This window comes from Manacus candei, unplaced genomic scaffold, assembly GCF_025592945.1.
Source record: "Manacus candei isolate 608988 ecotype Guabito, Panama unplaced genomic scaffold, ASM2559294v1 h1tg000011l, whole genome shotgun sequence".
Lineage (NCBI taxonomy): Eukaryota > Metazoa > Chordata > Aves > Passeriformes > Pipridae > Manacus > Manacus candei.
The window spans coordinates 18,757,488-18,781,317 of NW_026138059.1; the positions used below are offsets into that span (position 1 = coordinate 18,757,488).

Consider the following 23,830-nt stretch of genomic DNA (forward strand, 5'->3'; position numbering starts at 1 on the left):
TACATACATTACAGAGAATTTGATTCTTTTCCCACTAATAACGGCACCAAAAGTTCTGTTCACTTCAGCAATGTTGAGGTGTTTCCAAAATCGTAACAGTATTCTGGCAGAACTTGGCAAAATTATTAACTATTATTTAAATAATTTTTAATTAATAATCTTGAAGTGAAGACATTAAAATTCATAAGCCACATTCTGAAGGAAATAAGGAAGGATTTCTCAAATCAAAGAAAAATAACTATATTTCAGTATTTGCATTCCTACATACCAAGAATTCTTAAATCTCAGCAAAAAAAAAAGGTATTTAAACACAATCAGAAAAAATAAAAGTTAAAAACAATTAAAAGAAATTTCAAGATAAGGTAAAATAAAAAGAAAACAATGCATAGTGTTCAGGAAAGTAAGTGAAATCAGAATCAAGCATATGTTTTGCCCAGGGGATATATTTAGCAATATTCCCATTACTGACATCTGATGATATAAAATGAAATCCTGTCTCGGTAACATAAGTTTAAAATTTACTGTCAATTTCTGAGAAACATGGATTTTTCCATATGTAACAATACTTCATATTCTACCATACTCTGGAGGATTGCATTTGCTTTTTATTTTTACTGTTATATATTTTCATACTTTCTAGTCCATCATCAAAGTAAGTGACAAAATGATGAAAACGAAGTTAATTTGCACAAAAATTCTTCTTTCTGAAGAAGCCCTGTGTGGTGTTCTAATTACATTCTACATTTTGAACTAGATAAAGAGCAGAATTTTTTAGTTGGTGGATTTCTGTTTTAAAGAAATCAGAAAAGCATGAGTGAGGTTTAAAATCGCTGAAAGTCATAATTTATCATTTTACATGATGTCAGAAAAGTAGGTTAGGATGAATTGTGGGTAACAGTACTTTTTAAGACCTGAAAACAACACTTACATTAAAACTGAGAAAGGAATCCTATATATGTTTGAGTATATTTATTTCTTATACATTCCATCCATCTGGATAGTCCCTCAACTGCCTATAATCTCTGTGTTATATCTAGTATTAATATTCATGAATAGTGTAAAAGATGTGATTCAAAGATTCCATAAAAAAAAATGAACAGAAAAGTGAGATCAAATTTGAAAATTTCAGACTAATTACTCAAAATGAAGGTGCTACTGCCTGATATGCTGCATAGTAAATGTCACTTGTTTAGGTAGACAGATACCAAGAGCAAAATAAAATTTCTAAAGTATACATATCTAGTGGCAAGTTATTTATTATGCAACTCTTTTGCCTTTTGCATCTTTTAACCTTTTTTTTGCAACAATATTTATATATACATTGCATATACAGTGTCAGGAACAAAAATAACCCTGTATTAGGCAGTTAAACAAGAAGCTGTCCTGCATCAGTGACTGAAAATTGCAGTACAGTAACAGACGTAATTGCAAGACGAGTCATTCAATTCTTCTACAAGCAAGGTCTTTCATGTAGTATGTGAATGGCACTAAAATACCCTGTATAGGTACACTGAGGTAATGAGATGGCCACTGTACTTATGTAAGAAGGATTCTACCAGGAAGGTAATAAAAATTCTAAATAAACATAATATAAGCAACAATTTGAAACACTATTCAGAACTGTTGTAAAAGGGCTTGAGCTACCTTTCAGGACAGGATGGCAAAGTGAGTTGTACAATCCCCTGATGCAGCCAACATGAAACAAAGTTTATCCCCAAAGAATTTAAAGCAATATAATCCCATTTATATTAGCCACAGGCCCATTGCTGTCAGTCAGGGATTAAGAGGATTGTCCAATCCTTTTTCCCCCTCCACCTTCCTCCTCCCACACGGATATTTCCCTATGTTGAAGTCCAAAACTGGAGGTGACTTAAGGCTATCCATTAATTCTTCTTAGGGAGAAATTCTTCTCTAGCTGTATAAAAGGATTTATGACAGCTTTGTGCCTGCAGAGAGGGTCAAAGAATTTGGACTGGAATAGAGAACTGCAGCCATTGTATTATAGAAGAAAAAATTAAAAGGAAGGAAATTAAATTAGGAAAAACATAACTGTCCATTCCCAACTGTAATTGGCATTATCATCAAAAAAGCCTGGGCAAAAATAAAGGACTTCAAAATTTGGTTCTGGCTGTCCCAACATTTCTTGTAGTGGCCAGATCAGTAATATTTAAGCCCTGCCATGAAAGAAGGGAGCTTCAGTCTACAGGGACGTCCAGCGTTTACTGCAGTAATACCTTCGGATCACATCCATAATGCTGCTAAAATTTGGCCTTCATACTTGTCAATCATTTTACTAAAGGGCAATGTTGTTTCTTGCAGCATTCATGCAATAAACAAAAGAATAGTCAAAGTAGAAGAATGAATTTTAACCCTTCCTCTCCTGTTACATTTTTGGACTGCATCTCATGTCTATTCATTATTGAAGCAGGAAATCCATTTAATCATCCTCTTTTTAATTCGCAAAGCACTGGTATTGCTGACTCAAAAAGCTACATACTCCACTGCTACCATAAATATGACATCAACCAGTGATAGAAATAGAAAAAAAAAGATCTCAAGATGAAAGACATTCTTGTTGCCCAGTTCATCATTTATGGTTTATTGGCAAGTATAAAGTATATATCAAGTTATTGCTCATCTTTTGTTTGTACTTGAGTCTAGGATTATTGATAAGATTTTCACATATATTTCTGTCAATAATTGGTCATTTTAATGCTTACGTGTACCTAAAATAAACATAAAATTTAATTAACATATAACATTATTAGCAAACCCATGTAATATATCATCTATAAGAAACATTTTAACTCCTGAGTGTTTTTCAGGCAATCTGGGCTCCTCTGAGTTCTCATTGCATGGACATGGATACTGTTGCTATTCAGGCTTAACCTGTTTCTGCAGGGGAATCGGTGGCTGCAATGTAATGCAAAACTAGCTTCAAACCAGCTCCCCAGTATGATAAATTATCCCACACTGAGTTCCATGCTGCTGCAGCTAGACGGCTGATGACACCCTAACAAGTTAAAATTAAAATTTCTGTCAACTATGTTTCTACAATATTGCACTGGAAGAGTGCAGAATTACCGTGTTTTGAAAAGCATTTTCCTCAGGCAAAATCTTCATAAGGCCGACTCTACCTAGTAGAACTCTTCTCCAAAATTACAATGCCCTAAAGTAAAAGTGGTTATAGTGCCATGAAACTGCCTTGGCCAGTTTAGTTTATTTTACCTGGGGAACCAGTGAAGATATACATTTTTCCTAGAAGAAGCTGCATCTGCACAATTGTGATTTGCTGACCTGGTTAAACTGGCATAATCCTTTAAAATAAATACTAAACATAACTCCTTGCATTGCACTTAATTTTGCTACTGAAGGCCTGAAAGACATTAAATGTATTCCTGGTATATAAGCAATACATAGTATATATATCCTCTTCTTATCTTCAACTTGATTAGAAACTTTTCTTCAGTAATCCTACAAGTTGGATCAAACCATGAGAACATTTTTCTTTTATGTCCTATCGTTAATCCATTTTGTTTCTTCTCATTACGTTTTTTGTGTTACTGAAGTTTATGGATATTTTGCTACTGACTTCAGTGAGAGGAGAGTTGTGGCCTCATTAATGTACAGAATTGTTTGGTCCAAGTTCAGCAAAGTGTCAGTCACCTCTATATTAAATTTGGTCAAGTTAAAGCAATTTATATCTATGTGAATTTTATAGTTAACATAGTTAACTTCCTAGTGATTAGGCAAAGATAGATCCTCTTGCTTGTCAAGCAGTTAGTGTTAGGACTAGATTAAACTGGTAAACTGTTATAATGGAAAAATAGTTTTCACAAGTTTTATTCAATTTTCTATCCTAAAATGTTTTACTTATATGGTTGTGAGACACTTTAAGTGTCTGGGACTTCTCATATTTTGAAATTAACGTCTTTTCAAGCATATCAAACACTAAGGTCGGAAGTTATTTCTGCTCTAATTTTTGTCCCTGTGCAGTTTGTACTTAATAATGAGTTAAAGTTACTTCTTACTTAAACCTTATTTAAGTCCTTTTTATCCCCCCCAAATTGGCTAAAAACTAAGTGCAGGTGAAGTTATGACCATTAATCTGAGTTCTGCAGGGTCCTGTGGTTGGTTTTACGGTTAAAAATTTTTTAGAGGTTGTGAGAAACTTAATTGCACTCTTCAGTTAAGGTTAGTGGAAAGTACATGTATCTTTTATGAAGGAACAGATAAATTATAATTGGCAGGCTGTAGACAAAATTGACATTCTGCACAAAATGTGATACAAAGATGAGAACAGACTGCACAAATTCTTAGCTTTTAAGGATGAAGAAGTTGGGAATACAAATTGGTAGAGAGAACAGACAAAATTAGAAAGGAAATTTCTCCACAAACATTTGGAAGAAAGTGATTTTTAAAATGTATGATTCAAAATCGAAGATGTCTTAGTTTTTTCTTTTCCCCCCCTTAAATGAATAGGAGAATCAGATAAAGAAATTAACAGGCTAAGGCCAAAGAATCAGAAACTATTGCTTTTATGTTGAAATTCCTAAAAAGATAGAGGTACACGTAACATTTAAAACTAAGAGGCACTTGGTTTCAAACAGTATTTACCAATGAAATACCATTATATGCCCTATGTTTGGTTATTAAGGATAATTTTTATGTTTTGAATAGAAACTAAAGACCCCGAAGCTGGTGTTGTCTCAACTATACTTTGCGTTTTTTGAAAAATATATAGTTGTCTTGTTTCTGGAATGAGAGCAATATCCAGATAGAACACCATCACACTTGGAAATTTAGCAAGCCTAAAATGGTTTTTGTTTTATACAAAGCATTACTATGGAACGTGATTATATAGCCAAAAATTAACAATTAACCATGTATTATATGCCCTATATTTTGTTACCTCATCTCTTCCACTGACAGAAAATAGGCTGCAGAACTGCATCTGTAATAGAAAAAGGAAAGCTTTCTTTATGTCAAATTAAGGATATGGTAGTTTATGCCATTGAAAAAATTTTACTTTGTCTTTTATCTAATTGATTTTTCAGAACTTCTTTCAAATCATTAGCAATCTCTTAGATGAAGAAAACAAAGAGAAATGGGAAGATGCACAACAGGTAAGATTTTACAAAGTGTAATTTATGGTTTTAAAAATCAGGTTAAACATGCACCCGACAGAAAATCCTAAGCAAGAGAATATTTTGGAAAAAACTGATCCTTTTCAAAAAGGAGCAATTTCAGGACTCACTGGCTAATTCCTTAGATTAAAAGAATATAAGGTACTTCTCTTGATAAACAGATTTTTATTACATTCCATAGGATTATTCACTATGTCTTTGCTTTGGATGTTGTATTGAAGTACATACAAAAACTGAAAAATGCTATTAAAGGCTTTCTACAGTGCTGCTTTTGTTAAACACAACACATCAGAACTCACCTAAAGACCTCATATGACACCATCAAAGAACTTACAGAAATGTAAACTGTAGACCTTTTCTAAAAGGTTGTATTTAGGAGAACAGTTGTAATTCTCAGACTAACAAATTTCTCAACTAATTTAGATATGATGATAGCATTGTATAAAATAGGAAAATGTAGCAATAAAAAATCACTATTTTATAATAACGGAGTCTAAAATTCAAATAAAACCCTTTTTTTGGATATAAGAATTTCCTATATGCTTATACCAAGAAATTATAAGACAATAATTACGTCATTATAAAAATATAATTATTATATAACTATATAAATATATATATTATATAAAAATATTTATGTTAGTGAACATGACCATAATACCATCAAATTTATTTACATATTTATTTATATACAAATAACAGTGACAATGGGGATTAACATAGTTATGTACAGAGGAAAAATCATGGAGGTGGTCAAAGCCAGGGAAACATTTCTATATAAAGAATGCTTAAACAAAGCAAGGTATTTCAGTATGGAAAATAGTCAAGTGTGCTTATGTGCAATAGAAGATTTTAAAATCAGGAGTGGTTTGGAGAATGCGATGCGTTGTCTTCTTCTACCTCCACCTTGTCTACTTACCCATGCCTTGTCCACCATCTGTCCCACAAAGATCAAGAAATGACTTAGGAGGAAATTCTGAGAACATGGAGGTAAAAGAGGGAAAACAAATCTCCAGTTCCCTCCCTTCCTTGCTGCTGGTAGAAGAAGTGGTGTTAAAAAACAGAGAGGGGACAAGTTATTTCTACTTTTCCATAGCTCCTTCTCTCTGTCTCACAGCACTGGTAGGCAGGCAGGAGCCCAAAAGAGCACCAAGATGAGCTGTACACAGGAGCAGTGGGCCCATAGCTACCTGGTGATAAAGCTGGAGAGTTCACTAAATCTTAGAGTTCTGAGATATGACCCCCCAAAAAACCATACTGCTGGTCTTATTACTGTTCTTATGCAGTTACACAGGCAGTCTCAAAGAAACTTTGGAAGCGAGTAACCTTTAATATCAGCTATGAAGGATAAGCAGGACCCCTAAGTATTCCTAAGATTCTTTTTTACTTTCACTATTGAAAGGAAAAAAAATCCTATGCAAAATATTATTTTCTATGATATTTTGCACAAAACATTGAAAATTTAGGGTTAAAAAGAATTGTATTATAAAACAGAAAAAAGTATCACTTGAAATTACTACATCCTGTATGAAGATTTTTTCAGGTTTTTATGTCAAAATCAAGGTAGGAACTGAACTTGAAAAGAATCTGTGCAAGCCATTATGTGCTGTGAATACAACCCAGTAAAAACACTATGGACTAAAGGTGATTCTGTTTCTGGTTCAGCCACTCAAACAAATTTTCTGCAAACCTAAGTGCATTCTAACCAACCTTTTTGCCAGCTTGCATAGTTTTCTTAACCTCCTCAACTACTGTTAGCATAGTTCTCTTAGCCTGTTTTCTGTATTCTTTGCTGGAAAGAAAATCTTACTTACTGTCAGCAAATTGCTGATTTCAGTCAAGTGTACAGCTGCAATGCCTCAGCACATCTTTTTTTCTAGATTAAATGCTAACAGTTGATACCATTAATTACAGGTTATATAGGATTCAGATAAGCAACTCACTTTAACACTTGCCTTTTTTTTTAAGAGCTGATGTAAAGCATCAGCTTTAACACAGGAAGCCACTTCAAGTCCACAGTGCATAAGTTTTATACCAGTGTTTCAAAACACAAGAGCTGTTTTGCATATTCTTAATTCATGATCTGCTGGCATCCTATTGATTAACCAGTAATTCAGATAGATGAAAATGCAGAGTACCTCTATAAGACTAACTGCTCAACAGTTTCTGCTGAAGTTATTACTATAAAGTTCTATGTGGAAGAACTAGGGTTTAAAAAATCTTTTCATTGAAATATTTCCTTAGTACATAATCTGTTAGTTTGTGTGCTCTGAATGAGATGGATGCAAAAACCACACTTGCTACCTCAGTAACTCATCATTAGGAAAATGGAAGTTAAATCTCCTTCACTTGAAGCAATATTTGCAACCTCTTAGGATAATAAATGTCACAACAAATTCTTCTTCAAAATAGTATTGCTACCCTACCTTTTATAAAAGATCCATGGAGAAAACAAAGCACATTGTGAAATTTGCTAAGCAATTCCAAACAACTATGGATATAGATAGATAAAGCAAGATGAAGATGGAGTGCAACATGAAGCAATTTATAGTCTCTATAGGCATTTTTTAGAGTCTGTAGTCCCAGCAGTGGAAAGAATGGGTTGAATATTGCTCATAAAGTAAATTTGGATATCTCACTGATATGAAGTAAAAAGCTCCAAGAACGGGTCATCCATTATTTTTCTATTACTGAAAATTGTCTTGTTCATAACAGTCCATAAAAACCAAAAAGAATTTTTTTATATATGTGATATGAACAGAACTTTTAAGCTTATTAATAACTGCTTTGATCTTTAATGCTGTTTTGCTAATGAATCATTATTGTTGAATATAAAAAAAGTTAATGTTTTTGTGATCGTAGTAGCTTACAGCTTTGCAAATAAAGTTTCTTGGAAATGTGCGAGTCCTTATCATTTTGAAAGTCAAAATGAGAGGCTACATTAGCAACACCAAGGCTACTGCAATTTATTTTAGTTTACTGTGTCCAGTTCTAGTGCAAGACATGAACATAATGGAAAGAGCCCAGCAAAGAACCGTGAAGACATTTAGGGGATTAGAACGTCTGATATTCAAGGAGAGGCTGAAATATCTGATACTATTTTGCTTGGAAGAGTAAGGGTCCTGGCAATACTAAAAAATCTTGAAGGGAAGGGGGATTAAGGAATACTGAGCCAGGACTCAGTGGTGTGCAGTGACAGAATAAAAAACAAGGGCAAAACTTAAAATACAGAAAGTGCCATTTATATATAAGAAAGACTGTTTGGCTGTGAGAGTGATTGAATGCTAGAACATGTTGTGCAGACAGGCTCTGGGGTGTCTGTCCTGGGAGACATTCAAAATCCAGCTGTATGTGGTTCTGGGCAGCTTGCTAGAGCTCATTTTGCTCTGCACAGAGCAAATGATCTCCAGTGGCCCCTTCCAGCTTCAGCTATTCCATGATTCTACTACTCCACATCAGCAATGAAAATAGAACTACCAGTAAAAATTTATATTACTTACACTTTGATTAAAGCAACAAAATTTATCATCCTGGAGAGGGTACGGTAAGATTTGCATTCAGCCATTTGTATGAATAGTTCTGAAGTTACTGAAGATATCTTCCAGAGGAAGGAAGAATATTTTAATTGGAATTCTTCTGTAATATGAAATGCTGTAACCATTAGTGAAAGTAATGGCCAATAAGTTTTTGGTGCAGTGAGTTAGAGCAAACATTCCACAGTTCCAGTGCAAAGTTGACTTCACACAACTTTCTGGGAAGTAGTGTCTGTTTGCATGAGGATTTAATAACAGGTTGTTTTACAGTAACAGAAAATGTTCCATTTTGAAACATGGGAAGAGAAGATTGACTGTTGTCACATTTTATTTGAATTTGCTGCTGTAGAGATTTTGATATTAAAACTAACGTCATGTCTGACCTTCCTCTGCTAGATCTATCCAGGCTCAGTGGAGTTAATGCAGGTGATTGAAGATTTTATACACATTGTTGGAATGGGAATGATGGATTTTCAGAATTCATACCTAATGACTGGAAATGTAGGTAAGAAATAGAAATTTCTTCTATCAAATTTATGACCTATTGAAAATCAGAAATTGCAAGTATATAGAGTTACTGCTTCTATCACAATCCAAATTGGGCTGCTCCTCCTCCTCCAGATTATCTGTATTGCTTGATTATCTACTCTCTGGTTTAGCGCACATGGAATGCCTTACGCACTGGACTTTTCATATCTCAAGATCTAAATGCAAAGTTTCTGAATCAAAACTAGGAAAATACTCATCAGAATACTCTGAACTATGGGTATATGCTAGAGTGTTTCCAGGATATAGAGTGTTTCAAATGTTAATTTATAAAATTGTGCTAATTAAGATAATATTTATTTATTTAATAGCTTGAGAAATGTTTATTTTGTTCGCATTATATCTTTTAATACTCCATTCTCCCAAAGAACAGTCTTTGCACATGTTATGCTGTGATAATAATCAGCATAGACAGATAATCAGTAACTAAAAAAGGATCTATTAATTACCAAAATAATTTAAACCTAGAATTTCTTACATTAGTTCTTCTATGTGTGACAGTTTCAAAATTTCATTCAGATTTATTTTTCAAACTTTGTTTAAGCTACTGGAATGTTGCCAGACAATATAGTCATATAATAACAAAATCAAATATGAAAATGCTTAGCAACTGAATTTCATTTATTAGTAGTCATAAAGGCTTCTACAATATTGCAGCATTTTATTAAAAATTCAACCAAAAAATAGTTTGAAAAGGTATTCTCTAAACATTTTGTCTTTGCTTAGTACTTTCATTATTCAATTACCTTTCTATAGCTACACTTTTAAAGTGCTGGGAAAGTATTAGGAAGTTATATGTAATGAACAAATTCAAAATATGTGTTTGTCTGGTAGCAAACTGGTGTTAATACATTCTCTCATATTTTGAGTTAGAATCTTATTGCAATAAGTTCTTCAGCATGTCATTAGAATGAGTTAGAAAATATGGACATTTTGAAATTCGTTGGCAGAATAAAGCAGGGAAAATGTTGGATTGTCCTCATTGAAAATTTAGCTTGCTGTGCAATAGTAAATATTTATTACTGTTCTTCAGTTCATATTATACAGTGACAGGAGTGTAATACATTTGTCCGCTGAAAAATGTGAAAAAAAAAACAAGCTGGAAAATGTTTTAAGAAAATGCATTCAAATAATCTGTGTCTCTATATAGTCATGGTTTTGCATGGGAAACAGCAACATCTTTTCAACTGAGTCGGGAACCATGCTGTGCACTGGCTAGTTTAGATAAATGCAGAATCTTAACAGTCTTATTATCTTTCTCTTCCCACATATAAGATATTTTTAGGCACTCAGGAGTAGACCTGTTCTTAACTATAAAACCATCAAAGGAATAGAAAGAAACTGAGAAAAATAAAATTAATTTATAGGTTTAATCTGACTACCTAGCTCTGTGCTTTGGCATATTGGCATGAATTTATTCCCCGTATGCTTGGTCAACCATCAAAAAAGGATAGAGTCACTGCTGTGCAGATCATTGACCAGAATACTTGAGCTCAGGTGACATGCTGAGACGGGGACAGAAGGTTCTTATCAGCGAGGAGTAATTTCTTATTTTCACTAACAAGGAAGGAATGTATCTGGAATAATTCAGCTTTAGTGTAGCTGTCCTCAGGGGGCTGGCATAGCTGTCTGACTGCCTATGTACTTGGAATTTAGGAAACATTTATGTTGATCTCAGCTGAGAAGAATAAACTATGCAGTTGCTGACTTGTCTTAGCATTAATTATTCTGCACCACTGAGAATTTAAAAATTTATACTTTAAATCATAAATATTCTTTTAAGTCAACAAACACATTTAATGCAGGAAGTGGATATTGTGCATAAAGGAAACCCAACTTTATCTATATTCATCTTTAAACAGACCAATCCAATAGAATAGTTTAAAGAATAGAATCATTGAATGGTTTGGGTTAGAAGAGATCTTTTCCACTCACTCAGGTAGCTCAGACCCACATCCAGTCTGACCCTGAATGTTTCCAGGGATCAGGTATCTACCATCTCTCTGGGAAACCTGTTCCAGTGTTTAACCATTCCTGTTGTAAAAAAATTCTTCCTTGTATCTATGCTAAATTTACCTTCTTTTATTTTATGACCATTAGCCTGTGTCCTGTTGCAACAGGCCCTAATACGAATTTTGTCCTCATCTTTCTTATGAGCCCCATTCCAGTAGTGAAAGGCTGCAATAAGGTCTCCCTGGAGCCTTCTCTTCTTCAGGTTGAACAAGTCCAACTCTCTCAGCCTGTTTTCATAGGAGAGGTGGTCCAGCCTTTTAATCATTTTTGTGACCCTCATCTGGACAAAAAACAGGTTCCTGCCTTTCCTGTGCTGGGGACCCCAGAACTGGATGCAGTACTCCAGGTGGGGTCTCACCAGAGTGAAGTAGAGGGTCAGAATCACCTCCCTCAACCTGCTGGCCATGCTTCTTTTGATGCAGCCCATGACAGAGTTGGGTTTCTCAGCTGCAAGCGCATATTGCCAGCCCAGGTCCAGCTTTTCATGCCTCAGTATCCCCAAGTCCTTCTCAACAGGGCTGCTCTCAATCAGTTCATACCCCAGTCTGTACTGATAGGAGGGGTTGACCCAACCCAGGTGCAGCACCTTGCACTTGGCCTAGTTTAACACCTTTTGAGGTTCCCACGGGCCCACTTCTTAAGCTTATCCAGGTCTCTGGTGTTGTCATCCACACCACTCAGCTTGGTGTCATCTGCAGACTTGCTGAGGGTGCGCTTGATCCTTTTGTCTATGTAATTGAGTAAGATATTAAACTGTACTTGTCCCAGTGCAAACTCCTGGGGAACACTACTTGACATCAGTGTCCGTTAGGACACTAAGCCATGAATTGCTACCCTCTGGATGTGACCATTCAACCAAATCCTCATCCACCAGAGTCCCCCCATCAAATCCATCTCTCACCAGTTTAGGGGGAAGGATGTTTTGGGGACCATGTCAGAGGTTTTACAGAAGTCACTCTATCATAGAAGGCCACTAGGTTGGTCAGGCAGGACTTGCCTATGGTGAACCTGTGCTGGCTGTCTCAAATCACCTCCCTGTCCTTCAGGAACCTTTGCATAGATTCTATGAGGTTCCCAGGCACGGATGTGAGGCTGACAGGTAGATAGTTCTGAGTGTCCAGGGGTCCTAGATATTCCATAGCTATTTACCATAAAATATTCTCTCAGGACCTTTACATGCTTTTTGCTGTATTTTCTGTGTCAATTCACTTTAAAGTTCAGATATATGAGAAAAGTGATTCACTACTAAGTATGAACTGCTGCTTCTTTTCAGAAAAAAAATCCAATTTTGTAGCAAATTTCACAGTAATGCCCTGAGTACTTTTTTTCTTCTACTGATTTCAGTTTACAAGTTCATTTCTAATTGAATGATGTTTCTAAGTGAATAGTGGTATATATACAATTTAAACATCTAATTGTGTTTGACAAATATGCTAATCTCCTGACTTCTTCCACAGAGGGGATTTTATTTTCTCTTCCTTTCAAGACACACAAACAAGTAGCTGTGGCTTAAAAAGTTACTACACAAAAGCCACACTGCAAATTGTGACTGTCCACTGCATATTCTCAGTTCATGACAAATGGGAAATGATGAAAATTACCTTAACTATACGGTAGACTATCAAAAGCCACATTATAATATGCTTGAAAATAGCTGAGATACAAAAGGACAGTTGCCATGCCACTGTTAAACTTTTCAGTGTGATGACTTTTAACTCATATTTTTCATTACTTCTTAACAAAACATCAAAGACTGGTTTAAAATCCAGATGATCCAATATCTATACTTTATTAGGTTATTTAAGCAGCTCAGTAAAATCATATGTATTTCCATTAAATCAAGGCCTATCTCCTCTTAGCTTTCCTCTCAAGGATAGAGAATATGCTATGAAAAACTTAACAAATGTAAAAGCAACAATTTGCTTTGATCATGCATGGCTGGGACAGATGGTATTTGTTTTATTTGTATGCTCTCAGTTCTGTGTTATATTCCTTTAAGAAATGATTAGGTGAAATAAAAGCCTTTGAGAGGAGGTAGAAGCCTCCTTCCTCATCCTGCTCCTTCTCTTCGTCTTCCTCCACCTCCTCCTCCTCCTCCAGACCAGCTGAGCAGGCACAGGAAAATGATAGTGTGAACAAACAGAAGCTTTTGCTACCACTCAGAGTCCCTTAATTCACTGAAAGCACAGACCCACCTGCAAGGATACAACATGCAGAGGGAAAAAAATCTTTCAAACCATGTTGTCATTTTCTGTTAACTAATTACTTTCAGTTTTGTCTGTTTTGAAAGTTGACTTCCTGATTTTAGATTAAAGTAATAATCTTGGCTTTTAATAGCCTTTTGATTTTTTTTTTTTTTTGAACACTGAAGGCCAGAGCAGATCCATCTTGAGGCTTTGGCTATTTGGGGTCCCATCACAATAAACCATTGAGAACTTTGAAGATGTGTACTAGATGGTGGGCAAACTGCTAATAAGAAATATTCCTCCTTTAACTTAAAAAGAAAATTTCTAGACTGGAAGATTGGACTGCCAGAGGCATAGCTGTCTTTAAAGGTATAGGAGGCATGTGGAACTGGAAATAGGGATTAGTATTAGGAGATATGTATTTTCTATGGCAGATTAGGATTCCTCTGTCAGAGAAAATTTTCCCTGTGTTTTCAAATATATTTCCTTAAAAGCAGCAACCAAAAATTGGTAAAATTCTCTTGTCCAAAATCAAGCTTACAGCTCTTAGTTGATATTAATGAGAAACCAAATAATCTTGAAGTACAGTGTGTTGTCATGGATGAACTGACAGAAAATAAAAAAAATTTCAAGTGGAAAGCCACTTTTTGTTAATGTTAATTTTATGAATAACAATGTTTGAATTATCAGTAATTTTATAAAGCATGCAGATATCACAAAGTCACGCAGACTAGTCAAAGACAGGAAAACCTGAATATCTCCAGGGGGTACAGAAAAATGAAGAGGATATCTATAGGCAGATTAAATTTCAGTGTTGACAGAAATGTAAGAGGGAGTAGTTCAAACCATTCAGAGAAAAGAACAGCATTAATGTGCAAAAAGAACACTCTAAAAAAATACAGGTTAGGTTTTTTTTAAATTTTCAGTAACCATCACTTGCAATGCTCTTTTAAATTGAGATTTTATGGTTTGGATTCATTTTACTTACTTTAACCATAACGAAGTTTGACAAAGTCACCCCAAGCTTTCTTTCAAATCAAGGGAAAATACTGCTTAGCAACTCATACCATCTCAGATGTTTAAAATGAGGGTATGGGTTGTCTTCTGGAAGTTCTACCACTGGCTGTAAAGACAGCCTAGTGACTAGCTCAGGCTTGAATGATTCATGTCATCTAAAGCAAAGAGGAATGCTTTTTTGTGAGTAAATAAAACCTGTGAAAACCCACATTGAGAACTGGAATTACATGCACTCCACCGAAAAGTGAATACAAAGATAAACTAGGCTGACATGTCTGTTTAATCTTGCTCAAGGAAAAACCAAAGATTCCTAACTGTACTTGAGCACATTTAATTCTGAATAAACGTGTGACCAAGGTCTTACAAGGAATAAAATAGAAACAAGTAGATGTCTGTATGGTGCATGCAGATAACAATTATATTATATGAAAAAATGAAGACATGTAACCCATACTTCTATGCATAAATCAACTTTTGACTAACAGCCTGTTATCTCTCTACTTAAAAAAGGGCTGGCGTGGCATTGGTGCTCCAATGAGTAATCTGATCCAGTATAGTAATTAACATTTCATTTATAACTTCATACTGAGCTGCTTACACAAGTTTTATAGACATTGGCAGAGAACAAAGTCTGATTTCTGCCTTCACAGACAGTCTAGAATACCATATGGGAGAAAATTATTTTAAAAGTATCCATTGCCTTCTGTCTTTGCACTTTATTGTTTCACCTTCAATCTTCCATTCCATGTTCATATACATGAAATTTTACAAAAACATTAAATAATCCTGTAGTTATATGAATTATATCATAAAATTTTCCAGTCCTAGCTAGGACACTAAGAAATGTTAGTGAAAGGAGCTTTCAGATGATGTACCTTCTCTAGCTTTGGGAATCCTAGAAAACAAGCAAGTTGGATTTCTGTCTGTTATTGTAAGTTGATTCACCTTTTCCAAGGTAGGATTTTTAGATCTCGTATATTGTAAATCCTGTTTATACTTTCTAGAAACTTCAGCACATTATGTGATTTGTTTACTTATCCAAATGGCATCTGCCTAATCTGCTTTGTATCAGAATTAGTGATGTGTATCTTAAATGCAGAACCCAAGATCGAGCTCTGACTCATCTTTCATAAATGTATTGCTGGCCTAAAATATACCAAGAGATTGAATTTATTTAAATGTTTCAAAAGGTCTTTTTTTCAAATATGTTAAAGAAAACAGAAGAAAAAAAAAAGGCCCAGCATTGATATTAACTTGGACAAAGGTGTAAAGAAAAGGTCTAAAATTTTCAGTTAGGAAACAAATATTTTAATAAACTATTACACATATACTCAGAATTCATTTGTAATGAAATTACTGCTTGTTCTGAGGCCGTGTAGTGCATAAGCACAGCATTGTGAATTTTAAAGTGGTTGTTTGTAGTTAACAAAAATTCAACCACTTATATTTCAACATTTTCTCCTAATATGAGAGAAAATTGAACCTGTCACACAAACATAGATTTTGTAGAATGGCCCGAAACACCCATTTAGATCTCTCTCCTGTTTCCATCAAGTTATTCCAGAGCACCCCATGTTTTCACAAAGGAAAATTTAAGGGTACAGCCTTTAAACCACTGTGTGAATTACACTTGCTATTTTTAAGAATATGAACAGGAATCACTTCTTGTAGTTGCTATAGATGTGTAAATACCTCTGTAATGATTAACATAATTATTCATTTTTTTGTCAAGAACAAGTTTTCACAAGAAAAAAGTAAAGTGAAACTTACATGGTTTTGCAATTAAATACATTCTTAATAGATATAAAAACACAAGTTATCTTTAATTCATATAATATTTATATTGTCTTCAGACTTATACATAGCTTTTGAATAACTAGTAAACTACACACCAAAGTAAGCAATATTTAGCGAACCATCTTTTCTTATACTTTATTACATAGTTTTACTATATAGACTTTTGCCAGTTTTCCTTTCTTCTCAAAAGAGCCTAAAAGAGTCAATGCCCATCATCTTCCCATTTCAGGCTAGGATCTGAGGTTTATGACTGTGTCTATAAATATGAATCAAAAAGGACCCAGTGCAGGCTTCTGAATTGTTGTCCACACTGTTTATTTCTTGGCACCTATCCAAACATTGTCGAGGTGTGATTCAGGGAATAGTCCGTGTGAGAAACCACTCCTCGTAGGCAATCTCATCGTACTGTGGTGTGTAGTCGGTCACACTCTTGTTCTTGGATAGCAAGCATGGTGGTCAGAAGAGTTCTAAGTTCTGCCTTCTGCCATATGTTCTTTTCATGCATGACTTTGGCTCCTGGTTCTCATCCTCTTTGTCGCACGCTCTGATGTAGCCCACCAGTTTTTCCTGCCCCAAACTTGTATGCTGCTCCTTGAGCAGATGCTTTATTTATGTGAAAGTGAGCACTTGCCAGATTTTTTTCTTCAATCCTCAAAAAAATCCTTCAACTCTTAAGATTCATACACAGCCAGTGTCACTCCCTTGTTCAACCCATATGTAATAATCTGTGGCTAAACACTTCTAGAAGAGAAAAAATAGATAAAAGAATAGGGAAACTACTGAGAAAAGTCAATTGCAATTTTTTTATGCCCTGATATACTTCTGCTCCATATATATTCATATAATTTCCTTTGCTCCAGTCTCAGCAATTCCTTGATCAGATCAATATGTTGGCTTTCAGAAGACTCAAGCTTTCTCCACTGATTAAAGGAGAAAGACTTCATGCACACTTTGAAGATCTAGCTCATCGCAGCATCAGATTTAGTGCCTGAAGTAAATGCTCAAGAGCTATATTTCTCTCTCAATATCAAATAAGCTTATTAAATGATTCCTGTTCCCTGAAAACTTAGCTGTGAACAGTGCATAAAAGACTAGAGCTTTTTCACTCTCTTCTAAAACTTCATATCAATGATCCTGATGAAATATGGCTGTCAGTTACTTAAGATTGAAAATTACGAATATCAAGGGAATGTCTGTATGAATCTTTATCAAACAATTTTCATAAATGTGGATAAAAATCTAACTTAATTCTGTAGCTGTATTCAAAGTAATAGTCATAATTGTGTAGCTCGTTTTGTGCATACGATTTATTAATTAACCTTAAAGGTAAAGCTAAATAAATTAATTATTCAGGATTTTTAAATGGGTGCTATAGGAAACTGGAATAATCTATTTCCCTTCTCTACCTTATGTTAAGTGGAGTAAAAGGTTCTAAAGAAATGGAAACTATAAAACATGCAGACATTCAGGCTTCAGGATCATTAAAAAGCATGCCTCCAACAGAAATAGAAAGCAATGACTACAATTAGCGGAAATTACTTTTTGCAGTATTTAAGTATATATATCTTATATGCTTGTATCCTTCCTAAATTTCAGCCTCTGTAAACTCCTTTCTGAATCATTCTGTTTTTTCACATGAGTAATTAAAAGCTGTTGTTTTCTAAAGGAATCAACTTTTATGACAGGCCTTTTTTTAACAGCTGCATTTAAATGTTGACCTGAGAAATTAAATATCTGAGTTTATTTACTCCTTTGTCTCAGAAAGCTGCATCTTTAAATGACTTCCAACAATGTACAAGTAGAATGAGGCTTAAAGAGATAGAAATTAAGAGTCTGTGGTGGTAACTTTGCATTAATTCAGTGATGGAGTTAATGCACACCCAAGAGAGTTCATTTCATAGTAAGGTAGTGCCAAGAAGCAACAATCCTGTTCAGTGAAGCATAGTGTCAAGATATGCCAAACAATACAGTCCTCCCCTTAAACAGGAGTATCACAGTCCAGTAACAAGATGCAATTCTAACAGGCTGATGATTCATTCTGGTATTTTTTGTCCCTGAAAGACAGTTACCACAAGAGCACCCAGCCATCATCTGATGAGATCATCTGCTTGAGATAGTGTGGCTAAGTTACAGCAGATAGCAAAGTTCCCTCTCAGTTTTAATGATTTCTACAAGGTTGTTACTCACTAACTACTGGAAATGAAAGAAGGAAAATTAAATAGAATTAAAGTAAAAACTCACAAATTATAAATTAGTTAAAATAGGAATAAAGCCAGCTATTAGTTCTACATGATACTTACACTGTGTCAGAAAGAGGTCTATTACCCAAAGCTCCATTGTGAATGTGGAGTTAACATGGTTTATACTGAGCTAAGGAGGTGGCACACCAGCCACCAGAGTTCTTTTTCATTTTCCAACCTTTCGAGGGTGAGAAAAGAAAAAAAGCAAAACCAACCAACCAAACAATAAAACACAACCCCCCAAACCAAAAATCAATCAAACAGAAACAACAACCACCACAGAACAAAGAAACAAAAACCACCAAACAAACCAAAGGAGAAAATAGAGGGGAATGTCTATCTAGAATATTAGACAAATAGACCCTCTGCGTTGAAATTATTTCCTTGGTGATAACTGTAGATTTCAATTCCAAATAGTGGTATAGATCTGCCTTTTTCAAACTGCATAGCCTGAAGATAACATAACAATAGAGGTAACTGACTTTAAAAAATGAAATATTTCTATCCAGTTGGTTTCATTAGAGTGTTAGTGGATTAATAATATCAGAGAAAAGTATTTTTATGGTAAATATTTATTTTGGCAGTAAGGTATTTTTGAGATCAAGCTTCAAAGCCATGTAAACATATGCAGATGTAATTCCGAGTAATGTGTTTATGTAAGTGTAATTTTTTTTTTTTTAATATGGAGAGTTGGAGTTCAGTATATGGACCAAAGATACTACATATTTCTCTGCCATCCTGTTAAGATCAGATTGTATAATGGTAACTATAAACAGAGCTGAGTGACAGTAAGACCAGTTCAAACCGTCTCAAAGGATTCATTTACTAGGTGTGCCAAAATCAAGAACAGGGTCTGAAAGTTTTGAAGTATCTTTTGTGCCTTGTGATTTCTGAACCTATAAGTTCACCCATTTCATGGCATTAGTTTGCTTTCCCTTGACTTCAGCTGTGTTTTAGGACTCCCTTTGCTGCTTTGTCTCAAGGCTGAGATAGAGAATCTCTGATAAGAGTTGTGATATAAATCAGAGGATTGTTCTACTGTGGATGCATATAGCTTTTTCCCACTTTGGAATTTCAAAATTTCGAAAGGAACTCTGCAAAATCTTTTTTTTTTTTTTTTGTTATAAGTGTCCTTTAAAATGGAGAGAAGAGAGAAAGAATTTTTCCTCACTTAAAATATGTGGTACAGCTCTCTGGCTTGCAGTGTTTGAATGGCACTAGGTGCATGCACAAATGCTTGAAACACCATGCAGTGGTGCTAAATAGCTTTATATTGTTGTGGATGTATTTCTTTTTTTTTTTTTGTTTAAACACTCACTCTCCACATACATTGAGACATGTAGTCAGCCACAGACAGCATTCCTCTGTAAATCTTCTATTAATATAGCTTGGGAAATGGTCTTGTAGAAAAGTTATTTGATCTCACTGCTTGAATGATTTTTCATAGAATCTGTGGCTCAATGCTTATGGTCTTCTTTAATGACTATTATTTTGTGTAATTTTTTTCTAACACATAAGATGTTCCACTTTTAGCACCCGTTACATTAGTTAATAGTTAGCAGGGTTACCGATGTGCCATTTTTTTAATATATTGCTATTAAAATCTCGTGGCCTCATGCCATGTTCTGTACTCATTAGGCAAGTATTTTGAAAGGAGATAGATTTCAAGTACACCTCTGGAAAATTAGTGTTTTAGTGTAGTCACTTGTACAGTACGTCCTGTCTGGTCCTGTTGTAGAGGAGCACATCTAAAATGTGAGCTGGTATCAAAGTCAAATACTTGGAAACCCGTTCATAGATGTATAAATTGTGCCCTTTGGTGAAACATATTTCGTCCCTATATTGGCACCAAAATTTCATCTCCATTGAAGCAAAGCAATGAAAAGAGACTGGCCTGCCCAAGGGAAAGAAACTGTGGAATGGTCATCAGGATGACTGGATCTTCAGGGGTGGGCAGTCAGGTAGGCTGCTTCATCTGCACACAAAAGACTTCTGTTCCTGAGGGAAATGTTTATCAAAAATATAGTGAGCTTATCCCCTCCTTTCTCATTTTAACTTCAAGAGGATACAATATGTTCATAAAGATTAAAGGGAATGTCTTGTTTTGCCATTATGTATCTTAGATTGTTCATTGCAGAAGCATGGAATGAATGTTTTTAATGCTCATTTTGCTTTGAAAATTGCATCACTATCTAGGCAATGAAAAATAATAGTCTCCATTCACAGTCAACATTGCAAAAAGAAAAGTTAATTTCTGCAAAATGACTGTCATTTAACTTTGCCAAATTGAACTTATACCTGTTTCTTGGATGAATAGTTCCACTACTGGAAGACATGGCTGGTGATTTTATATCACATTGGCTATTTTACATTTCTGGTTGTTCTTAGAAATAATTTTCAGAAGTTAAAATTATAGATATCCAAAACGCTCATAAACTGAAATGACAGAGACTGCACATCAGTAGGGTAAGACATTGAAATATGGCACTACTTGGAAATGGTATTCAACAGCAAAGTTCAGAGAATTTTGTAGTGTTTATGTAATACTGTTTATCATTTTATATGGCAAGATATTAGATGGAGTTTGCTAACTATATATGTTTGTTCTTTGGCTGTACATGAAGCATGCATTTAGGAATTTTCTTTTAAAGTTTGGAAAACAAGGCAAGTAACTGTAGAGGAATTTGGTCATTTTTCTTTCTTGTAGACATTTGTTAGAATATTTTCTTCTGTTCATAATTTTGTTATTCTTTAAATTCTTTAACAGCATGTTCACTCATGAGCTTTTTAATGCATGGTTTGAGGGAGTCTCTGTCTAGTGAGCCAAATGCACACTTTTAATGGATTTTTTTTCACTGTGGGTATAATTTCTATTGATAGCACCAGTTGCTGGATCCAGATTTTTACCTGTCACTCAGCATTCTCTATGTTCACTTTAATCTGCGCTGTTAGTGGTTTTAGAGATGTTTAACGTCTCTCCTAGCTATATACCTGGGTGAGATTGTTCAACCTGCACTTTATTTTTTTAATTTTAGATTTTTTTCTTTTATTTAGTGTTTCACTGAAATAAAACTAAACTTTCCATTAAAAAAATCTTAAATGAAGTTATGGTACCTCCCAGCTGTGTTGGACAGTTATCACAGGCTGTCTGACAAGCTACAAATTACTAAATTGCCAAAACACTATTTTGTTTCTTCACAGCATTTGAACCTCTTGGTGGTATGGAATGTTAGGACTTAGTGTCTATATTGCCATTTTAAGTTAGGACTTAGTGTCTATATTGCCATTTTAATCTTTCATGTTGAAATAGTTTCATTTAGTAGAAGTATCTAAATGGGTGGAATTTTTTTTAATTCAGATCCACTCTATAATATATTGAGGTTTGGACTAGAGGAGGAAATGATTCTGTAGTTGATGGCTAGAGTTTTCCCAATAATGTAAGAAAAACAAGGTCAAGTTACTATTCAAGTGAGACTTCTTTGTAATTATTTGGGCCCATATGAATGTAATCTTTGCCAGAAAGAGTTAAAAATGAAAGAAAGCATAACATAAAAATTCTGTAAGCATAGCATAAATGTAGTACATCATTATTAAAAAGCCCAGAGAATTGCTTATTAAACATACTTTCGGGTTTTGTTTAAGGGCTTCTGTCCCCCTCTTATCCTATCTTGTATATAATTTCCAACCTTATATACTTCTGTTGAATAATAAAATTGTTTATTCCTATTAATGGGCTCAAATGAGCTGTTTCACTTTACTGATTTTACTTCTTTTATAACTTACGCTAAATTCTCATCCATTCTATTTTTAATGTTTATAGAATCATAGAACCATTAAAGTTGGAAAAGACCTCTGAGATCATCAAGTCCAACCATTAACACAGCAACCCTGTGTTCACTACTAAACTGTGTCTCTAAGTGTAACATCTACATATCTTTTAAATAACTCCAGGGATGGAGACTCCACCATCTCCCTAGGCATCCTGTTCCAATGTTTCACAACCCACTCAGTAAAGAAATTTTTCCAAATATCTAATCTAAATCTCTCCTGGCATAATTTGGGGCCATTTCCTCTTGTCTTGTTACTTGAGAGACAATAATGACCCCCACCTTGCTACAACCTCCTTTCAGGTAGTTGTAGAGAGTGATAAGGTCTTCCCTGAGCCTCCTTTGCTCCAGGCTAAACAACCCCAATTCCCTCAGCTTCTCCTCATAAGACTTGTGCTCCACACCCTTCACCAGCTTCATCGCCCTTCTCTGGACACACTCCAGCACGTCAAGGTCTTTCTTGTAGTGAGGGGCCCAGAACTGGATGCAGGACTCATGGTCTGAGTACTCAAGTGCTGAGTACAGGGGGATGAGCACTGCCGTGGTCTTGCTGGCCATACTATTTCTGATACAAGCCAGGATGCCATTGGCCTTCTTGGCCACCTGGGCACACTGGGTTCATGTTCAACTGGCTGTCAACCAGCACCCCCAGATCCTTTTCCTACAGGCAGTTTTCCAGCCACTCCTCCCCCAAGCCTGTAGGATTACATGGGGCTGTTGTGACCCAAGTACAGGACCCAGCACTTGGCCTTGTTGAACCTCATACAGTTGGACTTGGCCCATTGATCCAGCCTGTCTAGATCCCTTTCTACCCTCCAGCTTCCAACACTCCCATCAACTTGGTGTCATCTGCAAAATGATGGAAGGTGCACTTGATCCCTGCATCCAGATCATGGATAAAGACATTAAGCAGAACTGGACCCTAAGCTGAGCCCTGTGGAACCCCACTAGTAGCTAGATGTAACCACCACTCTCTGGGTCTGGCCACAGAGCCAGTTTTTAACCCAGTGAAGGGTGCACCTGTCCCAAGTCATGGGCTGCCAGCTTCTCCAGGAAAATGTTGTGGGAGACGGCCTTTGCTGTCAAAGGCTTTACTAAAGTCTAGGTAGACAATGTCCAAAGCCTTTCACCCTTCCACTAAACGAGTCACCTTGTCATAGAAGGTGACCGGGTCATTCAAGCAGGACCTGCCTTTCCTAAACCCTGATCCACTGGTTGTCCTGCATGTGCAACATGTTGCCCCTCAAGAGGATCTGCTCACTCAAGAGCTTACCTGACATGGAGGTCAGGCTGACAGACCTGTAGTTCCCTGGATCCTCCTTCCAGCCCTTCCTGTGGATGTGAATGTTTGTGTAAGTTTTTAGGAAAAAATTATTCTATGTCCAATTAATTTCTTGCTCCAAGCAGTGTAACAAGTGTGTTGTTTCAGCACACACAGTGAAAGTCTCATTTCTGGAATGATGACATTAAGCACCTTTTGAAAATGGTTCATTGCCATTCAAATGTCCCTTTGCAATAAACAGT

The 23,830-nt window shown here is 35.4% G+C and overlaps 1 protein-coding gene across 9 annotated transcripts in view; it reads left to right on the forward strand.

Moving 5' to 3' along the window:
• The window catches only part of ADGRB3 (adhesion G protein-coupled receptor B3), a 459,474-nt gene that overhangs the window by 223,230 nt on the left and 212,414 nt on the right, over positions 1-23,830 (forward strand). For all 9 annotated transcript variants that reach the window (XM_051777697.1, XM_051777703.1, XM_051777706.1 and 6 more), the window contains 2 exons: positions 5,058-5,126; positions 9,077-9,185. In XM_051777697.1, coding sequence (XP_051633657.1) covers positions 5,058-5,126; positions 9,077-9,185 — 178 coding nt within the window. The remainder of the gene's footprint in view (positions 1-5,057; positions 5,127-9,076; positions 9,186-23,830) is intronic.